The sequence below is a fragment of the Nannospalax galili genome, unplaced genomic scaffold, assembly GCF_000622305.1.
Source record: "Nannospalax galili isolate Female #2095 unplaced genomic scaffold, S.galili_v1.0 scaffold1156, whole genome shotgun sequence".
NCBI classification, from domain to species: Eukaryota; Metazoa; Chordata; class Mammalia; order Rodentia; family Spalacidae; genus Nannospalax; species Nannospalax galili.
The window spans coordinates 110,797-121,021 of record NW_008337777.1 but is presented as its reverse complement, the minus strand read 5'-3'; the positions used below and the strand labels follow the sequence as shown (position 1 = coordinate 121,021).

The window sequence follows — 10,225 nt, the reverse complement described above, 5'->3', positions numbered from 1 at the left end:
GATGAACATACAACTAAGGGAATTTGTGGGCATAATTTCTCCCACACACACACACACACACACACACACACACACACACACACACATACTAATGTGCATTTCTGGACCCAAATCTCATTCCATTGGCCTTAAAAGTATTTTTATCACAGAGTAAGTGAAATTGAGTGGGGCTGGTAAGAGGTGTGTAGATAGGGGAGTGGTTCAAAAATATATTGTCTGTTAATGTAATTAATAAAAATGCAATTTGAAAAAGCTTTTGAAAAATGTAAAATGAGGAGCTAGAGAGATGGTTCAGTGGTTAAGAACAATTGCTACTCCTGTAGAGGACCTGGACTCATTTATGACAGCTGCTCATAGCTCCCGGGGATCCTGCCCATTCTTTTGGCCTCCACAGGCATGGCATGCACATGGTGCAGTTATGCACCTGCAAGCAAAACCCCGATACATGATCAAGGCCAGTCAACGTTCTATAGAGACTTCCAAGCCAGCCTGAGCTACAGAATGAAACCTTATCTCAAAACACCAAAGAACTAGGGGATGGAGAGATGGCTCAGAGGTTAAGAGTACTGGCTGCTCTTGCAGAGGACCACATTGCATCTAGCAACCATCTCTAACTCCAGTTCCATGGGATCTGATGCTCTCTTCTGACCTCCATGTGCATTGCATGGCATGGGTGCACTTACAAACATACAGGCAATATAACACACAAGATAAATGGAAATATTATATATTTTTAAAAAGAACCAAAGAACTAATATCAAGCAGGACATTGTAGCACACACCTGTAATTCCAGCACTTAGGAGGCCAACAAAGGGACACTGGCATTTTGAAGCCTGTTTGGGCTATACAGAAAGTTGAAACTGGCCTGAGCAGTTTAAAGGGAAGGAGAAGGGTAGGGATATAGTTCAGTTTTATGTGACTGAATAGAATGTGTGTGCCCTGGGTTTGATGCCCAGTACTATGGGAACAAAGGAAAGCCAGAAAATTTTAATCAGCCATTGTGAGGGCAACATTTTTCCACCGAATCTGGAAATGGTGCTCAGATGGGAGCTCTGACCCGGAGCCTATTCAGGATGAGATCCCCATGGATGGCCTTGACACTGGAAGTGACCACTTTCTTGTAGGGGAAGAAATTTCTGATAACTAGGGCCATCCAGACTCCATGAAAAGGTGAAATTCCTTGTATGCTGGAGACACTGGATTGAGTCAGGATAAACCCCCTCCCCCAGCCAAAGTAGAAAAGGGAAGCTGCTTAAGGTAACTAATTGCCTTTATCCCACTATTCTGAATGCTGAAACAGGAAAATTGGATTGTTTAAGGCCAGGCTGGGCTAAGAGTGAGACTGTATCAAAATGTAAAGAAAAAATTCCAACCAATCCAGCCAGCCAACCAAACCACAAAGGAATATAAAACTTTATATAAAAAAAAACACAAATATACTAGCATGCAAAACATTGAACAGAAAGGGTTTTTTGTTTGTTCTTGGTGGAGAGGTAGGGTCTCCTGAAGCCACACTTGTCATGAACAGGCCATATAGCTGACAATGACCTTGAACTTCTGATCTTCCTGCCTCTACCTCCTGAGTGTTGGTGTTATAGGCCTGGATCCCAACAACAGGTTTTATGCTGTGCTGTGTGTCTAGCCCCAGGGTCCACTACACACTGTCAAGTCCATTTAGTAGTTTGAGAACGGAGCTTCATCTCCAGTCCATCTCTCTCATCTATTTCTTCAGGCCCTCATGCTACTGAGCCAGACTCTCTGTGTAGCTGAGGCTGGCCTCCACACTCCATCCTTCTGCCTCAGTTGATCCAGGGATTGTAAATTATACAACCATGGCCAGCCCCAACTCTGTTGTTAAGCTCTGACAAAAAACATGATAGGTCTAGGGGTGATGGCAGAGGCCTGAGATCCCAGCACTTCCAAAGTGGAGGCAGCAGGATCCGGAGTTGAAGGCCAGCCTTAGACACCCAACATGTTCGAGGTCAGTCTGGGGCTCACTGAAACCCTGTACCCAAAACCAAAACCAAAACAGTGTTAGGACTCAAAGCACAAGTGAAGAATGAAGGCAAAGATGCACTTGGAGTCAAAGTCACAGTGTGGACCTCTGGATCTGAAGAGACAGAAGCCACAGTGTCTATGGGCCTAGGGTGGGTGAGTGAGTGAGTGACTTACTCAGATCCAGACGTGATGACCAGGCTGGCTGCCTCACTGTAGGGCCAGGCAGTGACTCCAGGCTCCAGGACTCTGACTCTCCTTTCTCCTTCTATGTCTTTGTACTCAGTTCTGCCTTTTTAACCCCTTTTGTACCACTAGCATCAGTCAGGATCTGGTAGGATTCCCGAGTCTCCGCCCACTTGTAGTGGATTTCAGCATTATCCCATTTGATGGAATTATGTAGGTTTTGGGAAGGGCAGATACAGGGACTCTGAGGAGGCCTCACTCAGCGAGGGCCTGAGCTTGAGCTCACTCAGAACTGACTGTCAGGGTCCTGAAGGCGGGAGGAGGAAGATCTAAGATGCTGCCAACATTAGAAAAGACAGCAACTGATGTCTCATGGTAAAAGATCCTTACACCACGTGAACAGCCAGATGTGGTAGAGCACACCTTTAATCCCAACACTTGGGAAGCAGAGGTTGGCAGATCTCTGTGAGATGGAGGCTAGTTGGGTCCATAGGGATATTCTGTCTCAAAAGAGACAAAAAAAAAAAAAAAAAAAAAAAGACCCCCCCCCCCCACAAAGTTCAATGTGGTGGGCAGGCCTGTAATCCCTACCCTGTGGAGACTGAGACAGAAAACCAGACAAAAATGGGAATCCAGCCTGGTCTGCAGATTGAGTTCCAGGCTAATCAGGGCTAGCAAGTTATATATATATATATGCAGAAAACAGGCTGGAGAAATAGCTCAGCAGGTAAGAACACTGACTGCTCTTGCAGAAGACCCAGGCTCAAATCCCAGTACCCACATGGCAGCTAACAACTGTCTGAAACTCCAGTTCCAGGGGATTAAACAGCCTATTCTATCCTCCACAGGCATTGCACAACACGGGTGCACTTACCTACACCCAGGCAGTACACGCATACACAAAACATAAAAATAATAAATAAAATATTTTTAAATGAGTGATATTAAACAAACACACACACAAAACAAAACAAAACAAAACAAAACGAACTTGAATATGTTCTTGCTTTGAATGTACAAGAAACTGAGTCAGGAAGGATGTCCTTCCTGCCAGGAATTTAGCAGCTTCATGCAAACTAGATAGTTTGTCTCAAAATATAAAACCAAACATAAAGGATTATAAAATGAAGAAAGGCTAAGAAGAAATCTTTCTGGAGACAGTGGTCTACACCCGCTGGTGCCTGCCTTTAATCCCAGCACTCACAAAAGCAGAAGTAGGTTGATCTCTTTGAGAACAATACCATCCTGGTCAATACTGAAAGTTCCAGGCCAGCTGGGTGTTCATAGAGCAATATGTCAAAATTAAAGGCGTGGTGGCTCACGCCTTTAATCCCAGCACTCAGGAGGCAGAGGCAGGCGGATCCCTGTGAGTTCAAGGCCAGTCTGGTATACATCTTGAGTTCCAGGCCAGCTGGGACTACAGAAAGATCTTGTCTCAAAAGACCCCCAAAACAAAAATAAAAGAAACAAAAAGAAATGAAAGAAGGAAGGAAGGGAGGGAGGGAGGGAGGGAGAGAGAGAAATGATCAAAGAAGAAGAAGACATAAGGAAGAAAGGGAGAAGGGGAGGTTTGGGGGAGGAAAACAGAAAAAATCAATCACACGAGAGGCTGGACAGTTCCCTGGAGTGTGTTCTCCACCACATGGGTCCAGGACACTGGGCTCAGTCACTGGGCTTGGCCATAGCCGCCTTCACCCACTGAACCATCTCGTGAGCTCACTGAAATTTTTCTTTCTTCTGTTGTGTTTTTGAGACAGGGTCTCACTATGTAGTGCTGGCAACTGTCTGCCCTGGAAACCTGCTATGTAGACAGGCTGGTCTTGTAATCACCAAGATCTGCCTGCCTTTGTCTCCCAAGTGCTGGGGTTAAAGGTGTGACCATCAGGCCAAGTGGGTTGGGACTTTTTTTTGAGATAGTCTCATATAGCCCAGGCTGGCCTTGAATCCCTCCAGTAGCTGTAGATGACACAGAGCTCCTGATCCTCCTGCCTCAACTTGACAAGTGCTGGGATAACAGGCAACAAAGAGCTTCCTTTCTTTTCTGAATTTACCTGTAACTGTCAGCAGACCCTGAGGAAGACAAGCTTTGCTAAGGATTAAAAGCTATCAGAGATGCAAGATAAGTTTAAAGTTTGGAAAGTGGTTGGGTGTGGTGGCACATGCCTTTAATCCAGTACTAGGGAGGCAGAGGCAGGCAGAACCAAGCCATTCTGATCTACACAGAGCTCTAGGCCAGCTGGGGATGTAGGGGGACCCTGCCTCAAAAAGACAAAAAATTATAAAATACATTTTGCAAGTTTACCCAGAATCCACGTTTGCTTCAGCACTTGAAAACCAGGTAATATACTTAAGTGCATCAATGGAATAAAAGCAAAATAAACAAAAGCCAACAACGGTCATTTTCTTGGGCGTGGTGGTTCACACCTGTAATTCCAGCAATCTGAAAGTTGATGCAAGTTCATCAAGAGTTCAAGGCCAGCTCTGTCTACATAGCAAGTTCAAAGCCACCTTGGCCTACATTACTGTGACTCACACACACACAAACAAAAAACACCCACACCAATTTTCTGATCATTTCAATTCTCACAGGAAAAACATTTCAAAAACTAAAGTACTGGGCTGGTGAGACGGCACTGTGGGTCAAGGCACTTCCTGCCCAGCCTGAAGACCCAAGTTTCGTCCCAGGATCCACATGGTGGAAAGAGGTCGACTCCCCCAAGTTGTCCTCTGACGTCTACACATGCACCAGGGCACACATGCACTCACATATACTCATTAAATAAATAAATATAATAAAAAGATTGAGCCTAAAATACTGTTAGCTGCCGTGGTTAGGCCTGTTATCCCTCAGAATGGTGAGGCAGAGAAATAGGGTTTTATTTTGTTGTTTTTTTGTTATTTTGTAGGATAGCTCTGGATGGTCTGTAATTCACTACGTAGTCCAGGCTGGCCTTGATCTCACAGAGATCACCTGCCTCTGCTTCCCAAGTGTTGGGACTAAAGTTGTGTCCCACATACCCCAGCTAATAGAAATGTAAGGTTGAGGCCATTCTATAGGACAAAGCTTGACCGAGACTCATTAAAAAAAAATGAAACAAAATTTATTGACCACTCATCAAGTTTTCATTATATCTTTCCTGGTTCCTATTAATATACAATAAGTTTTAAAAGTGGTTGACATGGGACAGATGGGGGAACAAGGATTCAGTGACAGGATTCAATGAAACTACGAGAAATTCTAAGTAGTGTTGCTATGATTCACATATGAGCACATTCACATGAATTAGCTTCTCGGTTTTCCATTTTTTCCTTTTGATTTGGACATTTCACATTTGAACACATTAGTGTATGTGCTTCTGCTGAAGAATCAACAATAGGCTGGGCCTGATCAGTTCAACACATGGCAGGTGCAGAGGGTGTCCCGAAGTTTCAGGCTTGCCTGGTTTAAACAGTGTCAGGACATCCCAGGCGACCTCACAAGACCGTTTCCAAAAACACTCAAGAAGAAGAAAAAAATGCACTAAATGCACAGAAAGTGGGTCTGCGTTGCTGGCTTCAGGTCGACAGCTTTTTGCTCACTGTCCCACAGGGCAGCACACGGGATGTAACAGATATCCTCGTTCCTTGGTGCGCAGAAGTAACCTTTCATTGTTTACTGCAAACAGCAACAGAGACGGATCCCCAGGTCATAGAGGAAGCGTTCATATCTACACTGATGGCAGAAATGGGACGCAAAGTGGACTGTTGTGGGCTGCCTCACAGGCCTCAGTGTGTCCATGAGCTCAGTACAGACTATGTTAGATCTCTCTATGACAACATCACCCCCTTCTCCATAAAACTCCCAAGGCAGAGAGTACAGATCCAGTGTCAGCTGGCCCAGATGGGCGGTGTGTGTAGCAGCAAGTTCTCCAGGTCACACACAGAGAGGTGAGTCCCACAGAAGTTGACCATGGTGAGCTGGGAGCAATGGCTCAAGGCAGGTAGGAGGCCACTGAGGTCGCATAAAATAAAAAAATAGACTTCCAGCTCTAGAGTCTGCAGAGTGGTTGTCAGTCTTTCTAGTAGACTAGAGGGGATGACTGTGGCAGTTAAAAAGTCAAGCACCACTTAGTTTCAGGTGTTTGAGCTGACAGATGCTGGGGCAGTCATACAGATAATGCCAATCTGACGCTAAAAGTTTGCATCAAGTAAATGCGAGGGTCCCCAGAGACTTTTTCAAGTACCTGGGGAAAGACAAAGCAGTTTAGTTCCTGAAGGTTTTCCAGGTGATAGGTGGGAGATTCTGAGAAGGTAGGAAAGGCCAATAAGGCTCAACATCATTCTGACCAAGTGATGGGGGTGAAACCCAGCAAGCTCCCTGATGGAAAGTCTGCTCTCTCAAGTCATCTCACTCTAGGCTGAGAGTTCCCTCATTGCCTTGTGACTGGCTAAGTCCACAGCTCTACAGTCCCCCTTCCACACTGTCAAGAAGTAAACCACCCTGCTGGTCAGAAAACTTCAGCAGGGAAAGCCCAGAAGGACCAACCCATGACATCCAGCACTGTCCCACTGTGTGTCAACTGTGGGTCTCACTGATACCCTGCTGGCTCTCCACAGACTTTGTCTCTGTTCAGTGTTTCATCCCTTCCTCTCATCAGTAACCGCAGTGTCACACATTTCCCAACTACTCAGTCCTCAAAACAGCTTTTCACACACAGGGAATTAAAGCCAGACTGGTGCCTGTTTACACAGATCAGAGCACAGAGCTCACCCAGGGAATGTCAGTGTGAGTTCTTCCACACTCAAAAGATGTTTCCCCCATGCCTTCTTCCCCAGCATAGAGACGTTTTCCAGACAGTGGACCCATGTGTCACTGAATTTACTCGGGTGACACCCAGGAAGGGCTCAGGACAACCAAGACAGTGTTTCTATAATCTAATGTCTTTATTTATGTTAATTCCACAGTGGCTGGGAAACCACAGGTGTCCTTTAATGGTCAGCGTAACAAAGAAAGACATTGCTGTGGACCGCAGAGACAGCTCTCCATCCTTCCTTACCTCAGGACCTGGTCCAGATGGTCTTCAAGGAAATACACATTATTCATATAGAGATGCTGGAGACTGTGGAGTTTGGGAAACTGAGATAAAAACGTGTTGACACACATCTCCAGATCTCTGTACTCATCTTCAAACTCATCCCTCCTTGACTCACAAATTCCTTTGAGAAAGAGTTTGTGAAGGTTTCTCATCTGCCCCAGGACAGGGGCAAAGGTGTACAAGGTTGTCACTTCCAAGCACGAGAGCATGTCCACTTCCCGTATGCATTCTGGCTCTAATGATCTCAGGAGCCTCAGGAAATTGTAGTCTACTGCATGCAAGAAATCTGTAGCTTCTGACAGCACGGATGCAGCCAAGACTTTCTCTGCCTGGCCCACTGGACGAAGCATTCTTCCCTTTCATCCATGTTCCTCTCACACTGGAGGTAACAGTCGAACAATATCGTCAAGGTCATCCCACAATCTGCATGAGCCTCCACTGTTGGTGTCTTGTTTAGGAACCGTGGAGACCAGTGCTCATGCCCTGCTCCAGGCCACACATTGCACAAATCCAGCACTTCCAGTTTCCACCTCCTGCGGGTCAAACAGGTAGAAGCCTCAGATGATGACCAGACCCAGCTCACCATGGGCTATGATTGCCCATCTCAGTTCTTCCTTTCCCTGTCATCTCGTGAATTTTCTCTTTTTTTGAGACAGGATCCCACTGAGATCCACTTGTGTCTGTCTCCTACGTGCTGGGATTAAAAGTATGTGCCACACATCCAACTGTATATTTTCACATTTTTTAAACCCAGGACACACGACTCCTTAGGAAAGAGTATTTGTCTCAGCTACATCTCTAACCCTCTCTCACTTCCAGCCATTCTGTTCCTCTTCAGTATAACTGGGTCCCACATCTCCTACCTGCAAGAGGCAGGGACTAGTGCAATTCCTTATCTTGGATCTCTTCTAGGTTCTCCTGCACACATGAAGCTCCTTCTGCAGACAGCTTAGTAATGGCTCAGACCTCTACAGTCCTTCCACATGATGCCATCAGAGGCCTCTTATCCCTTTAGACAGCCTTCTTCTGACCCCTGTTGTCCATTCTCTGCACCCACATGGCATCCCCTCCACACTACCTAAGACTTGCTCACCTTGGTCGAGCCTTCTGAGTAATCAGCAAATCCAGAATCCAGTCACTTGTGGATTCTCATCTTTTCCTTTGACCTCTGATCAAGTCAGCACACACCTTCTCCAGAGACTTCAGGTGGCTGGTCAGTGATTCAAATTTAGTGAATCGCTACCTCCAGCTCCATGGGCATCTTCCTGGTATCTTTAAAAGCTATGGCTGTGGTGTGGCTCCCTGATCAACTTAATCCTCAGCTGGAGCAAACAGTGATTATTCAAGACCATAGTGACTGATATGATGCCCCACAGCACCTATAGCCATGTCTCAGAAAGGAGCAGTAATGGTCATTCTTAACTGAATCTCAGTATTTGGGACAATTATACAGTAGAAATACAAGTTTGATTCTAGGTTGGGCTACACCATAAAACAACATCCAACAGGACACAATTTAAACTAAAATCGCTATGTGACCTGGAACAGAGATGCTGAATGGACACCAGGAGGACTTCCATGTCACATGGGAGTACAGGCAAAGAATTACATGAGAGAAAGAACTCCAGCACTGGGTGAACTTTACTAGGTTTTAAGCCATTGTGTTGCCTATGGTCCATTATTGGAATTTATTGGACAGTTGGTGCTGGCCAGGAGTTCAAATCCTCCTGCCAACACTCCTCCAGGAGTGCTGGGATTGTGTATTGACCTGGAGGAGTGGACTCCCACAATGCTTCATGGATGCCAAAATGGGAAACCTGACTCATTATTTTCTGTCCGACCTTTGCTTTACCCTGGGCTTCTGCCATAGTCCCTCCCCCTGTTCATGCATGCTAACTACTGCCATACAGCAAGAACGTCCAATGCAGACTGCACCTGTTGTTTCATGGGGTGCATGATTTCTGCAGTACTGGGGAACTCCCAAGTAGCCTGGTAACTGGCTCTCTTACCCAGCTGTAGGTGTATCTCCATGGAGCCCGTTATCTCTGCAATTCTGAGAAACTTGTTTTTCCTAACAAAAACACTTTGTTCCCTGAAAAATCTGTTAACTGACTTGCCCTTGGTCTTGGCTAACTATGATAATCTGATGTAGCTATGGTTATTGCCTCTGCCCCTGGCATACTGTAATTGTTGTTTTAGGCTTTATAAACCTGCTCTTTTAGGCAGTAGCCCCACTCACCCCTGAATAATATCAAACTAATTCTACCATCATTATTTGGCATTGCTCTGCTCCTTGACCTATTACAGATGGTAGGCTTTGTGACACAAGCCTGTAGTGCCTTTGGAGAAGAGGGGTGAAGCAGGACTATTTTTACTTCAAAGACAGTCTAGGTTATAGGGAATTCCATGTCTTTATCAAACAAAAAACTGGCACTTTCCTGTATCTCTAGCATTTAGAGGGAGACTTCAGAGAATTGCCATCATTTTGAGATCTCCCAGAGGATTAGGGAGCGAGCTGAGACTAAGGAGAAGGTGAAGGACTTCTTCATGGAAACACTGCACACACAGGTTTTCTTTCTTTCTTCCTTGTATATTCCCTTCCCTCCCTCTCTCTCTCTCTCTCTCTCTGTCTCTCTCTCTTTCATTCTTTCTTTACTTATCATTGATTTCTTGGTTTCAGACAGAGCTTTATGCAGTTTGATTGGCTGGGGAAGTCACTATGTATCCAAAGAGGAGCCAGATATGAGATTTCCTCTGCTTCCTGCATCTAAATGCTGAGATTACACAGTGAGCTGGTTCTTTATAGATTTCCAGGAGACTGTTTACGGTTTCATTATTATATTTCCTTTTAGTTTTTGATATTGAGGATGGAACCTAAAGCCGCATCCCGCAGAGCACATGTGCTGCCCATGTTTTCTTCCTTTAAGGAAGTTCTCCTTCTTCCTAGTGCTAAGGATCAGGTTGTGTT

At 45.4% G+C, this 10,225-nt stretch overlaps 1 protein-coding gene across 1 annotated transcript in view; it reads right to left on the bottom strand.

Annotated features, from left to right (window-relative positions):
* Nucleotides 1–5,834: 5,834 nt before the first annotated feature.
* The window catches only part of LOC103733849 (PRAME family member 20-like), a 10,829-nt gene continuing 6,438 nt past the window's right edge, over nt 5,835–10,225 (bottom strand). The window contains exon 4 of the mRNA XM_017798065.1: nt 5,835–6,053. Coding sequence (XP_017653554.1) covers nt 5,835–6,053 — 219 coding nt within the window. The remainder of the gene's footprint in view (nt 6,054–10,225) is intronic.